Source organism: Balaenoptera ricei, chromosome 12 (assembly GCF_028023285.1).
Source record: "Balaenoptera ricei isolate mBalRic1 chromosome 12, mBalRic1.hap2, whole genome shotgun sequence".
Lineage (NCBI taxonomy): Eukaryota > Metazoa > Chordata > Mammalia > Artiodactyla > Balaenopteridae > Balaenoptera > Balaenoptera ricei.
The window spans coordinates 16,486,766-16,507,803 of NC_082650.1; the positions used below are offsets into that span (position 1 = coordinate 16,486,766).

At 39.6% G+C, this 21,038-nt stretch overlaps 1 protein-coding gene and 1 non-coding gene across 2 annotated transcripts; one reads left to right on the forward strand and one right to left on the reverse strand.

The window, feature by feature from the left end:
* Positions 1–494: 494 nt before the first annotated feature.
* Positions 495–19,246, reverse strand: GINM1 (glycosylated integral membrane protein 1). The gene is made up of 8 exons (XM_059941019.1): positions 19,071–19,246; positions 14,513–14,572; positions 14,245–14,341; positions 8,759–8,910; positions 8,069–8,225; positions 7,392–7,525; positions 5,826–5,989; positions 495–1,597 (listed from the first exon to the last, which is right to left on the reverse strand). The coding sequence occupies exons 1-8, from the start codon at positions 19,188–19,190 to the stop codon at positions 1,486–1,488; spliced, it is 996 nt and encodes a 331-aa protein (XP_059797002.1). The 5' UTR covers positions 19,191–19,246; the 3' UTR covers positions 495–1,485.
* On the forward strand, positions 12,442–12,513 carry TRNAK-UUU (transfer RNA lysine (anticodon UUU)). Its single transcript has one exon. It is a non-coding gene; the product is annotated as a tRNA-Lys (tRNA).
* Positions 19,247–21,038: the final 1,792 nt, after the last annotated feature.

Here is a 21,038-nt window from a genome sequence, read left to right on the forward strand (position 1 = left end):
GCAGGGGACACGGGTTCGAGCCCTGGTCCGCGAAGATCCCACGTGAGTCCGCGTGCCACAACTACTGAAGCCCACATGCCTAGAGCCCGTGCTCCACAACAAGAGAAGCCACCACAATGAGAAGCCCACGCACCGCAACGAAGAGTAGCCCCCGCTCACCGCAACAAGAGAAAACCCACGCGCAGCAACGAAGACCCAACGCAGCCAACAATAAAATAATTTTAAAAAGAAAAAGAATCCGCCTGCCAATGCAGGGGACACGGGTTCGAGCCCTGGTCTGGGAAGATCCCACATGCCATGGAGCAACTAAGCCCAGGAGCCAGAACTACTGCCCACATACCTAGAGCCTGTGCTCTGCAACAAGAGAAGCCACCACAATAAGAAGCCCACAACGAAGAGTAGCCCCCGCTGACCGCAACTAGAGAAAGCCTGCGCGCAGCAACGAAGACTCAACACAGCCAAAAATAAATATTAAAAAAAAAAACCAAACCAGGCAGAATGAAACATCACTCCTTTACTACCTTCATCTTTCCTCCACACATACTTATATTTAGGCAAAATCTAAGGTGGTTGGTCTTAAAAACCAGTCATTTCTTTTTTGAATAATGTGTTTTAAATGATGGGTTACAATCAAAAGAAGAATTTTAATAAGTATTATATGTCCTAGATCACATTGTAAAATATACGTCAATTTGGGTGATGGTTAAACACTATTGTTGGGTAAATAAGATTATATTTAGAACCACAAGAGCAAAGGCACGTTGTAATTCCATGACATTGATGGACTCATTAACTGATGTGAGCCTTGGTTTCAGCCAGTGTTATGTGAAAGCAGCTATTATATATAAGTAACTCTCACATGGGCACAGTTTTTATTCCAAAAAGATTGTACTTTTTTCTTCAAAAAAATTTATTTTTAGAGTGAGAACATGTCACTATTTTAAAATCCTGGTTCATTCAAGGTAAGTAGTCTTGGTACAGGATACAATTAAGTCATGATATACTTCAGTGATTTTATACTGAGTCACATACTTAATATTAAGGCACACTGTACTCAATAAAAAAATAAGTGTTAAGTTCTTGAGCTTTTAAATTAGAATTTCATAAAGTGCTTTTCATAAAGTCTTATATATTATAGCAATTAAGTGTATATAATTTCATTAACAAAGGCACCTTGAAAAGTATTGGCACATGGCATTTTATCTTGCCTTTTTTTTTTTTTTCTTTTTGGTAGTTTCAAAGTTTCTTCACATCTTCTCTTCCATTTCGTTTAAATTTTCTTGAATAACTCACCATCTGAACAGCCAGACCCATTAATAAGGTGAACTTTAACTATCACTTTAAAGGTCAAGTTTTAGGCAGTTTTAGGAGTTTAGCAATTTCTTTACTGTACAAACTGATTCCTAACGATTTAAAGAAAATTATATTCGAGTGGCAAATTTGAACCAATAGACTAATTCTGAGTCCATGATTTGAGATGGTGTATTAAACACATGTTTTATCTTCAGGGTTTTCTGCTGTTTTCTCAGTACCATCTGGATATAAGTTGACAGCTGTCACAGGCATAACATTCACTTTATCCAACTGAAGAATTCCTCTGAAATATAAAAATTAAAATTAAAGTAAGATAGGGTTATTTCGAGGTTATAATTAAATATATACCTGAGGTAATTTTGCTTCATTTTATTTAGTTTATGATGGTTATATAAATCCTAAGTCCAAAGTTCATTTTAACCAAACTGATTGAGGGAACAGAAAGGAATAAGAGGAAGTTCTTTACCTGGTACTGTAGGAGATGACAGGGTAAGTTACAGATCTCCAGGGCAGACAAGAGTCCTAGATTTGCACAAGTTGGGCAAAAAGACTAGGCCCAAGCATCTTTCTAACCAGTACTCCAGTGGAATGCAACCTTAGATCTTTAGACAGCATTTCTCCTTCTGTTACTAAAGTACCTGACCAGGGAGATCTTTGGATTGGATCCAAAACCCTGTATTGCAAGCTCAGTATTACCCTAATCAGAATGTAAACAGAAGTTAGTTGTTTATAGACCTGAACAAGCTGATTCTGAAGTTCACAAGGGAGAAACTGCAAGAATAGCTGTAACATTTTTTTAAATGTACTGTACTGGCCCAGGAATAGACAAGTAGATCAGTGGAAGAAGAGAGTCCAGAAACATGACTAATGTACATGGGAATTTGTTCATAATAAGGTAATATTCCAAGTCAACGGGCAATAGAACAATGGGCTCTCTGGGAAGCAAAACAACTAGCTCAAACAATACACAAAAGTGATGGTAAAAACTAAGTTTTAAGAAAACAATGTAATTTTAAGATGGGAAAGGTCTATTTGAGAAAAAATTAAATCCTAGAAGCCATAAAGGGAAAACATGAATTGCCCTGACCCCAAATTTAAAATTTCTATATGACACGGAATACCATAAATAAAAGCAAAGGACAAATCATAGTCTGGGATTTAAAAATATACATATATCCGCAATACATATTATGTATGTATAGGACAAAGGAGTCCTACATGTTAATGATTACAAAAGGCAATACAACTGAAAAATGGGCAAAGGTTCTAAATAGGCATGTCACAGGAGAAATATATACAGCTAAGCATCACAAAGATGCTAGACTTAGCCAGACCTAGACTAGTAAAGATGGTAGTAAGAAGAAAATGGAAATTAAAATGAGATTTTTGTCCACAGTATAAAAAGCAAAAAAGATTGCTATCAGGTGTTGAGAAGATGTTAAATACATATACTCTGACGCAGTAATTTCACCTTTTAGGACTCTATCCTACATAAATATACATGTGCAAAGAGATACATGAACATTTAAGAATATACACTAGAGCATTATTGGAAGTAACATGAAATTGGAAATTACCTAAATGTCTAATGGAGGAATGGTTATATTATGGCATACCCATACTGTGAAACACTATGCAGCCATAATAAAAAGAGTAAGTCCATATATGTATTGATAGGAAAAGATCTTAAGCCTATGGTTACCAAACTGCACTGAGACCCCTGGCATGGCTCACAGAGGTGCTACAGAATATTTAAAAATTTCAAGACTTCCTCACACAGAGAAAGAGAAATATCGTATGATATCGCTTATATGCGGAATCAAAAAAGAAATGATACAAATGAACGTTATTTACAAAACAGAAACGGACTCACAGACTTAGAGAAAGAACTTATGGTTACCAGGGGGGGAAGGGTGGAGGGAAGGCACAGTTAGGGAGTTTGGGATTGACATGTACACACTGCTATATTTAAAAAGAATAACCAACAAGGACCTACTGTATAGCACAGGGAACTGTGCTCAATGCTATGTGGCAGCCTGGATGGGAGGGGAGTCTGGGGGAGAATGGATAGTAGATGTATATGTATGGCTGAGTCGCTTTGCTGTGCACCTGAAACTACCACAACATTGTTAATCGGCTATACTCCAATATAAAATAAAAAGTTAAAAAATAAAATTCAAGACTTCATGTGTAATACTAGCTTGAGGGTAGTTCACGATTTTAACATTAGATCGTACTACACATTCTTTTTTCAACAAAGTCTCATCTTTGCAAAGCTGGATTTGGGGCAGTTATTGTGATAAAAAGCAAATACAGTACAAAAAACTAATGTTGAATGGGAAATGAGGGTGGCAGTGTCCAATCTGATTCTAAGATGTGAGTATCGTGTAGTGCCCTGTAGGTACACAATCCCATTAGTAAGTTAAGAAATAAAAAATATTTTTTCTTTCAATTTTTTTTCTGGCCTAGGTAAGGGCACCAAGAAAAAATTCCTGACACACTGAGTGCTATGAACCAAGAAAGTCTGGGAACCTCTGTTATAAGTGAGTAATACAATTTGTGGGACAGCTAAGAGTCTAGATTGATAAACAATTATAAGTATCTAGTATACAATGACATCAATACACAGAATTTGGATAAAAGATGCATACCCAAAGAGTTAACGATTACTACCTCTAGATACAAGAATTAAAGAACAGGGAAGTGAAAAGGTACTTTTAACTTTCTGTATTGATAAAATTTCTACTACCAGAAAGAATCCTCAGTACAATTGCCAATGATAAAGTATATTGAAAATTCGGTTTTTAATTTTACATTGCATTTTTTCACACAGAGGAGCCAATGATAAATAAAAATTTGGTAAAAGAACAATTAAAAAATTTACAACACTGTTTTCTATGTAGATTTGCATAATAAAGATCAAAAAAAAAGTTCTGAGCTTCCTGGCAGTCAAAGGAAAAAGGAAGAAACTATTAAGTTATAGAATTTTCATTATCAGAAAGAAATGGGAAATGGGAATCCTCCAGGGGAAACACAAACTAAAAGGTGGGAGGGGCACTAATATTTCTTTACTCTCAGTTGCTCTGCTTGTATTATGACTTTGACCTCTAACAATCCTTTAAGGGAGGCATTAGTTCAGTGTTACACATGAAGAAATGGAAATTTTGAAGACCTCTTGACAAGCAAGTGGAAAAAAAGCAAATGTTTAAATTGTGTCTTTTTTAAAAAATATAAATCCTGTGGTCTTCTCCACATAGTCCAATGTAATTTAGCTAAGCCAAAAATTGTGGTCATCGGGCTTCCCTGGTGGCACAGTGGTTAAGAATCCGCCTGCCAATGCAGGGGACATGGGCTCGATCCCTGGTCCGGGAAGATCCCACATGCCGCAGAGCAACTGAGCCCGTGCGCCACAACTACTGAGCCTGTGCTCTAGAGCCCGCAAGCCACAACTACTGAGCCCGTGTGCCACAACTACTGAAGACCGCGCGCCTAGAGCCCGTGCTCTGCAACAAGAGAAGCCACTGCAATGAGAAGCCTGCGCACCGCAATGAGGAGTGGCCCCCGCTCGCCGCAACCAGAGAAAAGCTCGCGCGCAGCAAGGAAGACCCAGCGCAGCCAAAAATAAAATAAATTAAAATTAAAAAAAAAAAGTTGTTGTCATCTCTATTGAGATTTACTTCTAGTAAGATGACTAAAATGACTAGTTATTTAACTTGTAAAAATGCCAACAATAAATTCATTTTTAAATTTATAAAATAATGTCTTACAGTTAAAAAAAAAATCAAGCTGTACAGAAGGGGAAAAAGTGAAGGTCTCTCCACTCCTGCTCTCATTCTCACTTATTAGACATAACATCTCCCTTGTCATTCTGGAAATCTTCTGTGCATTTATATACATATACACGTACTACTTTTCTTTTACCCAAATTGGATGATACCATTAGACAACTTTTTTCCCCATCTAATACATCTTGGACTTCTTCCTTTTATAAGCCGCACAGAATCCCACTGCATGTGTGAACCATTAGCTATCAACCTCCACCTATAAACAGTTCAGAGGTTTCCTCTTTTGCTTTTGTTTTTTGTTACAAGCAGTGCTGCTGTGAATATCCCCTTAGTCTTCAAAAATTTACTTCATTTTAAATTGATACTTTGGGGTTGAAAATAGTGAAGCCCTCTTGTTTCATTTCTTTCTTATTATACACATTGCCATTTTCCATTATAGAGATTTGTTTCCTTTCTCTCTCTAATAAACTAAGTTCTTACACAGCAGAGTTTGTCCCATCCACATATGAATTCCCAAGACAAGTGTCTTGACCATAATAGGTATCTAATAAATGTCTTTTAATTTTGCTAAAGTTGAAAGATGGGCTAGAAAAAAAAGATGTTATTTTCCCTCCCACTTCTCTTATCCTTCCTAATTTTTATATTTCCCACTCTGAAATATAGTAAATACAACTACTTTTTAATCATTAAAAATACTAAAATTGATCCAAAATAAGAAATACTTACTTGTATTCACAAACTGGGAAAAGCACCTTTAAGATGGTTATTACTATAACTGCTCCTATAATTCCAACCACCATGACATTCAAAAACATAAAGAATACTGGGAAAACACTACACCAGAACCTGCACAGATCTTTTCTGAACTTTTCCATCCACTGACACATCACCTTTAAAAAAAAAGGGTTTTGATTAGATATGCAAGTTTCATTTGAGCTCTAAGAAACTTTAAAAATTATGTTCTAGTTTTGGGTGATGATAACATTATATACCTTGACTGTGGTGGTGGTTACATGGGCGTCTACACTTGTCAAAACTTATCTAACTGTACATTTTAAGTGGGTGCATTTTATTTTTAAATGTACCTCAAAGTTATTCACAATTTAAAAAATTATGCAAAACAGGCACAGAAATGTTGCTATACTTTACAATTATTTACACTGCTGTCTAACTGTAAACCAAGTGAAAATAATTGCTAATTGACAAGAAGAAGGCTAGTCCACTTACATAAAATGGACCCGTCAACTATGTGTTTCCAATATTTGGAGGACAAGAGAAGGAGAGAGAGACAAACATATCAGTCGCTTTTGAAACAGACGGGGCATTCACTGTGCACAACACCTACTTCTGTACTTAAAACAGTGACAAGAAACTCAAGTGTGCTCTGATGGCATGGGCTCTGAAGACTCTGTCCTTGGGCTTCCTTGCTCTGAAGGAGATGGGGCAGACAGTGAGGGTGCTAGGGTTCAGGCAGCACAAAGCGACCTAGATTTCTCCAGCAACCCCACGTAAGCAGTCCTAACCTTCAGTGAGAACCTCTTCAAAGAATCATCTCTGGAATCCATTTCGACTAACCACAGATCCTGCTCATTTAAATGTAAATTATTCCAAGCGAGGGGCCTAGCTAACATAGAGAGAGATTCCAGGATACTCTCTCTGAACCCAGAATATCTTCCCAGTCAGCAGTATGATGTCACTAAGAATATACAAGTCCTTAACAGGTGTCAATGCGTATTTACATTTGCACCCATCTTATTTCAGTCCTCACAACAACCTGACGAGAAAGGCATCACTTTACGGACCTTTGCTGTACGGATAAAGGAAAAGGTTAGAGAGGCTAGGAGCTTGTCCAAGATGATACAACTAGCGAGTGGCAGAAGCAGGATTCAAACCTAGGCAGTCTGATTCCAGAAAGTACACTCTTAACCAAGCGTGCTTAGTCACTGTACACGGTCCTGAGGGGACCATGCATGTGTGTTTGTGTTAGAAGTCACAGAATAAACAGACAAATGGGGACATGAGAAAGACTCTGAAAGGGAAGATCCCAAACAAAATGAAATCCAATGCCTTAATCATCATTATCTGACTACATTACTAAGTGAAACTTGAAAAGGAAGACAGGAATACCTAAAAAATATCACATTAAAACAGTGATGAGTTCATTATTAACAATATCCCATGGATCCAATCCTCATGGTTTCCACCTCATTTTAAATGCTGATATTTATTTTCTTTACCATAACCATAAATGCTTGTAGTACATATAAGGAGAACCCCAAACGCCTGATTTACCTTATACGAAGATGGAGGCTCTGCTCTGAGAGGAGTTTCAGGTAATTTGCCAGGTAAAGCGTCTTCATTTACAGTGGTTTCCACATTCCTGATAAGATACTGGCTGGTGGTCTGCAATGAACTAACACTTTCTCCTGAGGAGGAAGAGCCAGGTTACCAAAGTGCTAGGGATATGCTGGTGTCTCTCCCACTAGTCCTAAGACTACTACACCAATAACATTTCAGATAGCAAGAACATACATTTTTCCATGGGAGAAAAACAAACATTTGATTGTTTAGCTTTAAATGCCAGAAAGGAACCCCAAATTTAGATAGTTAAAAGGGAGCTACAGCAGTTATGATTCTGTCACATAGAAAGTCAAATTTTTTAAAGTTCTGTGTTTCAGTGGGAAAAATGGATACTTCCTCCTCTAAATGAACTTAAATGAACGACATTCTTATTATGTATTTTGTGATGATTACCCAGAGTAAGAGTAGATAGATGATTACAGCAAAACATCACTCTGTAATCAGCATTGATCACATTCTGCAAAGTCCTCAAATGGATATATAAAGCAATACATGTTATAAAGCATTTTTAAGAGAAGCTTACTTCGAAACATATTAATTATGATTAAAAAGTTACCAACTAAAGAAATAATTTCCCTAACACTTTAAATAATGGTCTTTTAAAGTACCTTTTTTGGAGAGGTTGGGAAGGGTAAATAAAATGTCACTGTCTCGGGAAATCGAGTACAGCATGCTTTCTTCCAAAGGCAGGGTGTAGTTTGAATGTCTGAGTATTCCCTGATTCTTAACTAAAATATCTATTTCAGTAACGTCCTTCTGTTGAGCCTATGAGAAAATATAAGCAATTACTCTTTATTTTAAATAATGGCACAACCTGGTAAGAAACTAAAATTGAATTTTCCTCCCTGATTTCTGAAACTAAAAACCTTGTCCTAGTCACACACAATTCCTCTTTCTTTCCCCCCCACTTTAAGGCATTTAATTTGCAACTTTAATCACACTCCTGTGTGCTGACTATTAGAGGCTCGCTCTCAGTTCCATTTCATTGACTTGGAGAGACTTAGCCAGAGGAGATGGCAGCAGAGCTGCGAACCAAATTCAATCTCTTCACTTACTTGCTCTGTTTAATGATATTTACAATATTTTAAAGTGATATAAATATGTATGAATGTGATCTTTTTTAAAATTAAGACTTCAAATGCTAAACAAGTAAAAAATTCTGAGTGGATACAAGCAACACTAACGTAACTTTTTTCCTTATTAAGTCAGAAATAAATAATAAAATAACTGAACACATGCATAACACTGAGCACAAATCTTTATAATTTAATTCTCAATTAGTAAGCATACTATCTTACTTGTTTTCCATCAATCTCTACTACCTCTTCTTGAACGACAATTAGTTGCAAACTGGAACCAGATGTCATAGGCCACTCATGAACTAAAATCCTTACACTGACAATTCCAGAATATCCTTTTTCCTCCAAATTTTCCAGATTTTCATTCTTCACTATAAAAAAAAAGTAGTGACAGCTTTGAACAAAAATTGCCACCAAATCAGTTACTGAATTTGATTATTTTGATGACATTTACATGGAACGAGACAGTTGTATACCAGTATCCTTGCCTTTCTTCATCTCTGACCTTATATTGATGTTTCAGATCTATGAAAACAAAGACAACTTGACAAATCCTTACAATCCTTATACTCATTTGAAAAGGGGAAAATGCTTGATGGCCTTTAGATTTTGTACCGAACTCCACACTAGCCACACCTTTCCTATTCTTTTATATAGACTGTCAATGAGGAACCGACAAGGCGTTAACTATTTACAGAGCAGGCCGGAAGACACAGACAATCCCATGTTTTAGCAAAGTGAGCATGTTCATCCATCCATTCATTCGTTCACAAAATCCAGTGATAGAAGGGGCCCAAGCAGTAAGGACAGTTGAGGCTTTTTCTCAATCCTGTCTCCAGTAAGCGACTCGTTACTGTTGGAGAGGTCAGGAATGGGGAAGAGGGTGGGAGAGCCCTTAATGACTCTCCACTAATGGACGATGGGGTAGGATCAGCTACTGGCCCTGCTCCTCTCCAGCTGAGAAACCCCGCCCCACCCTGGCGGTGACGGGGTGTGGCAGTTGCAGCTGGCTTATAAAGCCAAGAAAGTGAAAAAGATAGAAAAAGATAAATCAATAGAAACCAACAAAACTGCCGCAAAAGAAGCATTTTGCTTCCGTTCCTCAAATGTTATTGTCTGAGAATTACTTGCCAAAAAGGAACCCAGATGGATATTCTGCATGCATATCCAGCTGTTTAAAGTGATGCTGTGCCTTTGTAGAGCTGTTCCCTTGATCTAGAACGCTCTCCATAGGCTTCCTTGGTGGCGCAGTGGTTAAGAATCCGCCTGCCAATACAGGGGACACGGGTTCGAGCCCTGGTCCGGAAAGATCCCACATGCTGCGGAGCAACTCAGCCCATGCGCCACAACTACTGAACCTGCGCTCCAGAGCCCACGAGCCACAACTCCTGAAGCCCGGCGCCTAGAGCCCGTGCTCTGCAACAAGAGAAGCCACTGCAGCGCGAAGCCCGTGCACCGCAACAAAGAGGAGCCCCCGCTCGCCGCAACTAGAGAAAAGCCCGCGTGCAGCAACGAAGACCCAACACAGCCAAACATAAATAAATAAAATAAATTAATTAAACAAAAAAATTTATAGAATGCTCTCCATTATTCACTCTCCTCCCATACATTTTTAATAAACTCCTACTTGGGTAGTTCTAGATACCATATCCCTACAATGCTGAGTTCATGCCTTTTTTTTTTTAAGCACTAACTTTCTCGCAGTGTAGCTCTTAGTTTAGAAACCTGTCTCCTCAACTAGGCTGAGTTCTTTGAGAGAATGCATCAAGTTTATTGTTCTATAGGCTTTGTGAATCAGTGATTCCACCCAGAATTATAAATACATAATTTAAAGTAAATATCCTATCATAAATTGTCAATAATGTTCAGACACCTGGTCTAGTGGTTCTAAATCCTAACTATGCATCAGAATCACCTGGGAAGAGTATAGATGCCAGAGCCTCACTCTAATCTTAATAAATCAAAATCTCTGGGCGGTATAGACTAACATTTGTAATTTTTTAAACAGGTACAGGTATTTTGATTGAGAAACAAGTGGCCTAACGCTTGGTCTCAATCTAAGTTCACAAACCTGTTCTTCCTTGACTTCTCTGTTTCTGTTAATAAACCCACCCTTCTCCAACCTACCAAGGACAGGAATTACTAGGTTACCTTTGACTTCTTCACCCTCCTCCTCTGTATCCAGTCAGTTGCTTCCTTTGGACCATTCCAAAGTATCTCTTATATTTGTCCTTTCCGTCTCCACCTACCTCCCCACCCAATGTCTAGTTCATTAGCTACTTACTATTACGATACTTACCTATTCTCCCCTTCAGTAATCCCTCCCCCCTTCAAACCATTCACACAACAGCACCAGATTAATCTTACCATGACATGGTTTTGATTATACAGTCCCCTTGCGCAAACGCCTTCAGCAGCACCCCTGTGACCTCTTTGGTGGGTCTCTGCCTGGTCCTCCTTCTTCAGGCTCGTTACAGTGTGCCCTCCCTCTAGTCTGCCTAACTTCGCTCACATCCTCTGAGGCTCCTAACTGGAAAACTTCCCTTCTCTCGTGGTCCACGCCAGTGTTTTCACTATTTACCCGTCAGTCTCCCTCATGGAACAGTAGGAGTCACAGCCTAGCTGTATGCCCAGAGGCCAGCGCGCTAGGACACAGATTGAACGCATGAGAAAATGCAGTCATATAAATACCTCAAAGCAGGGACTCTTCAGACTCCAAATCGGGTACTGCTGCCGTAGAATAAAACTAACAACAACAAAAGCCCTCCATATGCTGACTTGCCCTACTGAGGCAGACAGCTTTCCAAACTGGCTCTCAATGACCCTTGCCTTCTGACGTTCACGCCCCTGTGTAACTGCCTCCTGCTGAGTGTGGGCTGGACCTAGTAACTTGTTTCTAACAAACAGAATACAGCAAAAGTGCTGGAACGTCACTTGTGTGATTAGATTATAAAAGACTGTGACTTGTGTCTTGCCGGCACTCTCTCCCTGACACTCTCTCTCATACTCTCACTGATAAAGCCAGCTGCCACGTTGTGAGATGCTCTACAGAGAGGCCACGTGGCATGGAAATGAGGGAGGCCTCCAGCTAACATCTTGTGAGGAATGGAGGCCTCAGTCCAACAGTTCACAAGCAACTACATCCTGTCAACAACCACGTGAGTGAGGTAGGAAGCGGGCCTTGCCAGTCGTGCCAGAGCCGGAGAACCCAGCTAAGCCAAGCTCAGATTCTTGACCTGCAAGAACTAGGAGGTAATACTGACAAAGACTACTAAGTTGGGGGTTAAATTGTTACACAGCAGTATAACTAATATATCTACAAAGAAGAAATTTTTTTTAAATAATTAAGGATAGAAGACTTTTTGTTGTAGTTGCATTTAATGTTTTAAAGATTCTTGCAACTGATAAGATAGGCTTTTACTTCCACTTTCAAGGAAATAAACTCTATGCAACTGGGATGACTAGAAAGATGACTATAACAAATAAAGCAGCCAGATTGCACTCCATGTCAAATTCCTAATAAATACAGCATCAGTGGAATATTATTCAAGCCAGTAATGGCGCTTCTTTTCCTAGCTATGATGGATTAGCTTGTATTACACCAACTCTCTCACTGAGAACCACTAGAAAACATGTAAAAATATAAACACACAAACAGACACTCCAATCTGCACTAAAAAAATACTAAGGGGAATTCTTTAGGCAGAGGGAAAATAACCCCAGAGGGGAACACTGATATTCAGGAAGGAATGAAGAGCAATGGAAAGGGTAACTGTGAGGGTGAACATAAATGAATACTGGACTACAGAAAACCATTAAGTACAGTTGTGTTGCTTAGTGTTTAAGAACCCAAAGAGTTAAAATGCATGACAATAGCAACATAAAAGCAAAAAGGGGGGAATTCCCTGGTGGTCCAGTGGTTAGGATTCAGTGCTTTTACTGCTGTGGCCTGGGTTCAATCCCTGGTCGGGGAACTAAGATCCTGCAAGCCACGTGGCGCAGCCAAAAAAATAAAAATAAAATTTAAAAAAGCATAAAGGGAATCAATGGACTTTACATGTTCTAATGGTCCTACATTGGTTGGGAAATAATAAAAGTACTAGTTTACTGATCTCAAGGGTAACCATAGTAAAATAATATGAAAACCAACAAGATAGAAGGGAACGATGAAACAAAAAGTAAATAACCCAGAAGAGGGCAAAAAGAGAAGAAAAAGAAACAGAACAGGTGAGACACAAATAGGAAACAAATAATTAAGAGAGAAGATCTAAATCCAAATATATCAGTTATTACATTAATGTAAATAAATCAAAATTCCAACTAAAGACAGATTGACAGCCTGAATTAAAAAAAAAAAAAAAAGAAAGAAACCACAAGTATATGCTGCTTGTAAGACATTCACCTCAATTATAAGGACCCAGGAAGACTCAAAGAAAATGGAAAGATACTGCAAAGCAATCCACATCCCTCCCCCATGCCTGGCCAAAAAGCAGTTATTGGTAAAATAATACAGATAAAGCTGATTTTAAGGCAAGAACATCACTAGAGATAAATAAGGACATATTATAATGATAAATGAGTGGATTCACCAGGAAGACATAACAGCTCTAAATATGTATGGATTTAGTAATATTGTGTCACAATATATAAAGCAAAAATTGACAAAACTGAAAGAACAGACAAATATACATAGTGGAGATTTAACATACCATTCTCAGTAATTGATAGGGCAAGCAAAGAAATAAACAAAAAAATCAGTAATTCCATAAAAGATTGAACACGATTAACAAATTTGACCTGACATACATAGAACATCATATCCAACTAATTACATAATTAACTTTCTTTCAAGTACACACAGAAAGCAACATTTACTAAAACTGACCATCTGCTAAGCCATACAGCAAGTCTCTAACTTCAAAGGGTTAAAATATACAGATTATATCTCTGATGATAGAGATGGAATCAGTAAAAAAAAAAAAAAAATCCCAAAATGTTTGAAAATTAAGCAATATACTTCAAAATGACCCACAGGATAAGGAAATATCACTGTAAATAATTAGAAAACACCATGAATGGAATGATAATAAAGATATATAATGAATTAAGTATAGGATACAACTGCTCAGAGAAGCATTTACTGTCTCAAATGCATATATTAAAACAGGTAATAGGAATACTATACAAATTTTTCATATCCTTTATTTCATTCAAATAATGGCACATTCCAAGGTAACATATTTGCTTGTCTTTAAACAACTCAAGATTTTAAAAGGTTAAAAAGGAAAACAAAAAAAATTTTTTTAATAAAAAGGAAAACATTATATGGACATAAAGGTGGAAGAATCAGAAAGACAATTCACTTTTCTCTTTATTTTCTACAACTGTGATAAGCACTCCTCTGAAGATTTTGCCTCTTGCTTGTAAATCTCCATTTACTACCTCCAGGCACATTCTTACATTGTTATCAACCTACCAGACATGAAGTTCCAAGCAATACCAATCTCATGACAGAGAAAATGTGAATATGCCAGAAATAACCAATATAAAGTAGGAAAAGAGTACACACAAGTGTTATTATATACTCTAGTAATGGTGTGTAGTATTAATTTGAAATGGAAATATATAACATCAAAGAATTGTGTTTCACTAATTTAGTATTATTAAAAACAGAACAATTACAGAAGTAATTTAGCAGTACTTACCTATCAAAGTCTGACAGCTTATTCGGGTTACACCACTATTTACAGGGAAGTCATTTACATATACCTGTCCACTCTCATAGGTTATGTTAAGAACAACCTTAAAATAAAGCAGCATATACATTAATTCCAATGGTTTACAAATGATGACAAACTCTTCATGTCAAAAATACATTATCTAACTAAATTGGATACATAGATAAAAAAATAAAATAGGCTGCATGATACTTAGCTAAGTGATCTAATAAAAACATAACCAAAAGAGACAAACCTGTTCTTTAGATACCTCCCCATCATCTTTCAGGGTAGTTACATTAATTCTGATGCTGTCCTGCAAAACAAATATACAAATTGGGCAGGTATGCGTTTCACAAACTGAGAATAACTCAGTTCTTTTTCTTCTCCCCTCAGTTATACTTACTGTATGATCACTTACGGCAACATTAAAAGAACACTTTTAAAAACTCATCAATTTCATCCTTACAGCCTTTTAAATACCCTTCACAATTCCAATTTTTTATAAACTATATACTTTTCCACTTAATTATGAAATATATCACATATCTGAGCATATAAAATGCAAATATAGAGTTTAAAAGAAAAGATTAACACTCACATACTTACTACCTAGGTTAAAAACTAGAATGTCATCCACACTTTAGAAGTCCCCTGCATGACCTTTTCTGTCACATTCCCCTCATGCCCCTCAGAAGGAATCCCTATATTGTCTTCTATGTTAACATTTCTTGCTTTTCTTTATAGTTTAACTACCTGTATTATCTCTCTCTAAACAACATATTGTTTAGTTTTATCTGTTCCTGAACTTTACATGAGTGGAATAATATTATAATGTACTCTTCTGGAACTTCTTTCATTTAAAATTGTTACGTATGCAGCTGTAGACATTTATTTACAGCATTGTGTAATATGCCATCAAATTGTTACCGATTTACTTAACGGTTCCCTATCAGTGGACATTTGAAATGTTTCCAACTCTATTGTTCTCATGTACAAAGTTGCTCTAACCCTCCTTACATGTGTCCCCTAGTGCCCATGGGCAAGGACTTTCAGTGCCCAATCAGTTTCAGTGCCTCTCAAGGTATGCTCAAAAGCACTCTACTCAAATATTTAAGTTTAGTCATGACATGCTTACTACAGACAAGAAAGCACTATTCTAAGTAATCAGGGTCACAGGAACTATAATTTGTTATCTGTAAATCAAATTCTTTCCTAAGTGTATTCACAGACAGACGTTGTTATCCTAGAATAAAAACAAGACTCCTCTTAAATACTTTCTTTGTGAGGGTATTCTTAATTTTGAAAAGACAAAAATTATTCTAAACTTCAAACCAATATACAAGTGTATTTCTTGGCACTGTGAGCAACTCCAATACTTTATGTATTTCTAACAAATGAGAGACTAAGACTGAGTGATTTTATGAGATTGGCTTGATTCCTGGGACAACCTGAGGAACAGGATTCTAACATGTAAGTTCATACCATCTATTCAGGATGACTTTGGTACACTTCCCAACTCCCATAGGAGCCCAGGAAGCTTTAGGACTAGTGATTCCTCAGATCCAGCCTGGCTTTCTCCTGGCCCACCCTTATCTAGAATTAAGTGTGGGCTAGAACAAATAAACTCATCTCTAGAACAAACTAACATTCAATAAATCATCAAGTTGGTGGCTGTATTGTTTTATGCCCAAATTCCAGCCAAGAATTCATTCCTCTTTTCAAACTAGAGGATCTGTTTGAAAACTGTAGACTAGTGTTCTTCTAACAGCCCAGAGATAACCCTCCACTCATGGTGTTCTGAGAAACCTTTTTATAGCTTCTGCCTTTCAGTAGAGAACATACACTATATTGTGAGTAATTTATTGCACTTACGTACATCATTTGCCCAGTAGAAATATGCAGTTTGTGAAAAACAATTAACAGACTGTATAGCACACTATATTTTCCAGAGAACTAACTTCAGTTAAATTCCTTTTGATCCTCTTGAATGATTTCATATCAGGGGAAACTCTCATCCCTTACTGCCTCCTGACCCAAAGTTCAGAGCCAGGTCATATTTCTTGTTCTTCCTGAGAGCCTCTGACTGAACTGGAAGTTCAGGCTTGTCAGCCAGGGCAGTATATGCTTAAAAAGTGAGTGGCAGAACTGAAGTTTCTCCCCACTCATTTTCAATTCTCCTCTAATTCCTTCACTCACAAATGCCCATCTGGAACAAAATGGCTTCCTAAGGACAAAGGTAATAGATACCTGGTTTAAAATAAGTCTGAGGGAAATACATGAAATAAATATTTACACATATAAGAAAATAAGTGTCCTCTGGATGGCTCCCTCTCTTTGGTGACCAAGTCATTTTAGTATTAGAAGAATGCACTGTAAATTTTTTTTATTTCACAATCTTTGTAACAATTTTTTTCCCAATTTTTTTTTTACTTCACAATCTGTGTAACCTCAACTTCTGACAACTACATATGTAAACAAAACATAAAATGCGGGACTTCCCTGGTGGCACAGTGGTTAAGAATCCGCCTGCCAATGCAGGAGACACGGGTTCGAGCCCTGGTCTGGGAAGATCCCACATGCTGCGGAGCAGCTAAGCCCGTGCACCACAACAACTGAGCCTGCGCTCTAGAGCCCGCGAGCCACAACTACTGACCCCGCGTGCCACAACTACTGACCCCGCGTGCCACAACTACTGAAGCCCGTGCACCTAGAGCCCGTGCTCCACAACAAGAGAAGCCACCGCAATGAGAAGCCCGTGCACCGCAACAAAGAGTAGCCCCCGCTCACCGCAACAAGAGAAAGCCTGCACTCAGCAACGAAGACCCAACACAGCCAAAAATAAATAAATAAATTTATTTTTTAAAAAACAACAGAAAAATGCTTATAACACAATAAATCTGAGTCACTGAAGAGATACAGGGAGAATTTTCCTGACTTCAACCAGTTTTCTTACAGTTAGGTCAGGCTGGATACAAAGATGAACAAATGAACAGATGTGTGATAAAGCAAGTATAGTAAAACATAAATGGTAGTCTAATTTGGCATTATTCAATATGGTATCCACTAACCACATGTGGCTATTTACATTTAAGTTAATTAAAACTAAATAACATTTTAAAAACTCAGTTCCTCAATCACACTGGCCACATTTCAAATACTCAGTAACCACAGTAGTCTAGTGGCTACCGTAATGGAGAGAGCAAACATACACCATCACTGCACAAAGGTCAACTGGACAGCTCCTATCAAATATGCATGACCACTGTAAAATTCTTTCAAATGTTCTGTACATTTGAAATTTTTCACAATAAAACTGAAAAATTTTTAGATCAAGAGGCCTCAGTTTCCCATATACACCTTTCCAAGGAATGAGATTCTCCTTCTAGTTGCACAGCATTCACTTAACCTACGAAATTCTGAGTGTAGATCTAGACTTTCCAAAAGTAGAAAGAAGTCATAAGGAGAACTGAAATGATGAACTCACTAAGAGCCCCAAGGTGTGGTGTATTTTCAGCTTGCAGTCTAAATGTTTTTTTTTTCACATTGTAGGAACAGACTCAAATGTCTTTCGGGTTCATAAATAACTATGATGAATCTTTAAAATCTGGAAAAGGGAAAAACAATGTCTCTATTTCCACAACTCTAGGAATTATTTCATTTTTATTTGGTCTCTTGATCTCACATCCATATTTTTGAGCAGCTGCAACTGTGGTCCACGCACTTCAGATATAAGTGGTTCTTAGAGCTTGGGATGTTGTGGCTTCTTGGAATGTCCCAAGAGAACTGAAACTAAGATATGCTATTATTCTACCCAGGAAGGGTAACGTCGTAACTCTCAAACACTGAAAGTAAAAAAGTGACATTTATGGTGTCATTCACCCCTGAATTTTGAGCATTCAAGTCTTGATATAGTAAGAAAAGGCGCACCTATGTCGTTTCTCTTCATTCTGGGAAAATCTCATTTTAAAGTCTTCAGACGTTTCCCTACCACACACTGAATTAATGAAAGGCAAATACTGGTTAATTCCACCCGGCCAAAGCAATAAGAACCAGCCACCCTTCAGGACAAGCATGCAGTGGTTCCCAAACTTTAGCCGACCTCGGAATCACCTGGAGGGCTTGCTGCAACAGAGTGCTGGGCCCCTACCCTAGAGCTTCTGATTAGCCCGTTTCTGCCAGGTTCCCAGGGCATGCTGGTGCGGCTGGTTCCACCGCGCTCGAAGATCCACTCCTCTAACAACTCCCGCCAAAGGGACGACGTCGGGGTCAGCGTTGGCCTTCGGCCTCCCTCCCTCTCCGGCCCAGCGACCCGGCTGGCGTGCACCCGGAGCCCTGCGCGCCGGGAGAAGGCATTCCTTCCCGCCGCCGGCCGGAGCAGACAGGTGGCCTGGAAACGCTCGCGCTCGCTCTCAACGGAGCAACTTCCACGTTTCCCCAGCACTTAACACTGCCTCGCCCCAGAGCCCGGCTCTGAAGGCGCCATTACAAAAGGCTGAGATCGCTAGTGATCCGCTACTTTGGACGGCACACCCCCATCAGGACTGCAACTGCCTGGGCTGCCGCAACAATCGGTTTCGCTGCGCCGCGCTGAACCTCACACGGAAGAGCCTCTTTTGCTCTCTCGCCTCCCCCATCCCCTGCCGCCTCCATTTCCTTGGCTGCTTCTCCCCACTCCCGCTTTGGGGGCCCGGCCCCCAGCCCACGGCCTGCCCGCCGGAGGTGGGAGGCGTCGATGGGGACGCCGCAGTCCCACGTCCCCGGTCCCGGCTTCTCCCGAGGATCCCGGCAGAGCCGCGTCCGCCGTGCCCTACCTTCGGGGCTCGGGGCAACAGCGGCGGCTCAAAGGTGCCCGTCGTCAGCCACCCGGTGACTGGCAGGGCCGCGACGATGAGCAGCCGGAGGGCGAGCGGCGCCCGCGGAGCGCCCTCCATCTTGGACAGGCCAGCGGCGGGCGGCGGGCGGCGGGCGGCGGGCGTTGGGGGGTGGGGTGGGGGGGCGGCTGGGAGGCGAGGGCCGAGCTGGCCCGAGGGGCGGGGCCTTTCGGAGGGGAGGGGATTGGAGGGGCGGGGCGGGGGCGGGGAGAGGGCGGGGCGGGACCCGGAAGGCTCCGAGAGCTGCGGAGGTCTAGGCCTCGGAGCCGCGAAACAACGTTCGGGGGCGGGGTCAAGTCAACAGAAGGTCTGATTTCGTCATTAGACCGGCACTCTAATTTGGAGAGAGTTTCCTCAACTAAAAGAGTGTAAACATTTTCATTGCCATTACTTTTGAATTAGTATATACTGTATGTGTACATAGGTATGTCTCTGTGTGTATATGTTTACATATATCTACAAAGTGAAAATAATGGTAATGTATCAGAACACTGTTGTACATGAAAATAAGGTATATCACGTTTAGAGGGGCAGATTCATTAAATCGGTACTTCTCACCTTTGTTGCACTTGGGAATTGCCTGAGCACTTTTAAAAATTACTGATTCTGGTATCTTCCGGGACACCTGAGTTTCTGATTTACTTAGTCTGGGCAGCCGCTTGGGCACTGGTAGTTTTTAAAGTTCCCCAGTGATTTACTGTGACAAGGTTGAGGATCAACCCCGCGTTAAGTTCAGCACTCAGCGGATCGCTGGAGACGCGAGGGAGCAACACTCCACTGGAAGCCAGGCCACCTGGGCTCTCAGGACTTTTCTAGTGAGCTTATTAATCTATAAATTGAAGATGATAGATTTTCTTCCCTCTTTAAGATTAAAAAAAAATCTTTTTTTTTGATGAAACCCTCTAAAGCAAATGTGAAATGAAATGAAAGAAACCCCATTTAAAATAAAGTCTGGAGCTTCCTTGGTGGCGCAGTGGTTAAGAATCCGCCTGCCAATGCAGGGGACACGGGTTCGAGCCCTGGTCCGGGAGGATCCCACATGCCGCGGAGCAACTAAGCCCGTGCGCCACAACTACTGAGCCTGCGCTGTAGAGCCCGCGAGCCACAACTACTGAAGCCCGCGTGCCCAGAACCCGTGCTCCGCAACAAGAGAAACCACCACAATGAGAAGCCTGCGCACCGCAATGAAGAGTAGTCCCCGCTCGCTGCAACTACAGAAAGCCCGCGCGCAGCAACGGAGACACATCGCAGCCTAAATAAAATAAGTTAATTTTTTTAAAAAAGGAAGTCTGGGAGATGGAGGGAGGGAGAATAGGATGTAGGCAGTTAAAAGGTACAACATCCAGTTATAAGATAAGTAAGTTATAAGATAAATAAGTACTGGGGATGTAATGTAAAACATGATAAATATAGGCAACACTGCTGTATGTTATATACGAAAGTTGTTAAGAGAGTAAATCCTAGGAGTTCTCATTACAAGAAAAAAAATTTTTTTTCTATTTCTTTAATTTTGTATACATATGAGACGATGGATATTCATTAAACTTACTGTGAGAATCACTTCATGATGTATGTAAGTCAAATCATTATGCTGTACACCTTAAACTTATACAGTGTTATATGTCAATGATATCTCAATAAAATTGGAAGAAAAATGATAAAATTAAATTTAAAAGTTAAAAATAAAATAAAATGAAATCTGGAAGGACTGGAGGGGGAACTCTCATGCATGATCGCTCCTTGGTCTGCAGACCCCAAGCAGAAAGAGAGAGGTACCATGAATGTCCAAAAGGAAGAGGCTTACTGAAATACTCCAGCAGAAGGAAGATTTTATCTTTACCCAGCAGTAGCCTGCCAATGAGAAACTGCCACATTCAGCCAATGAGAAGTTTGAACTCCTGCCCTCTT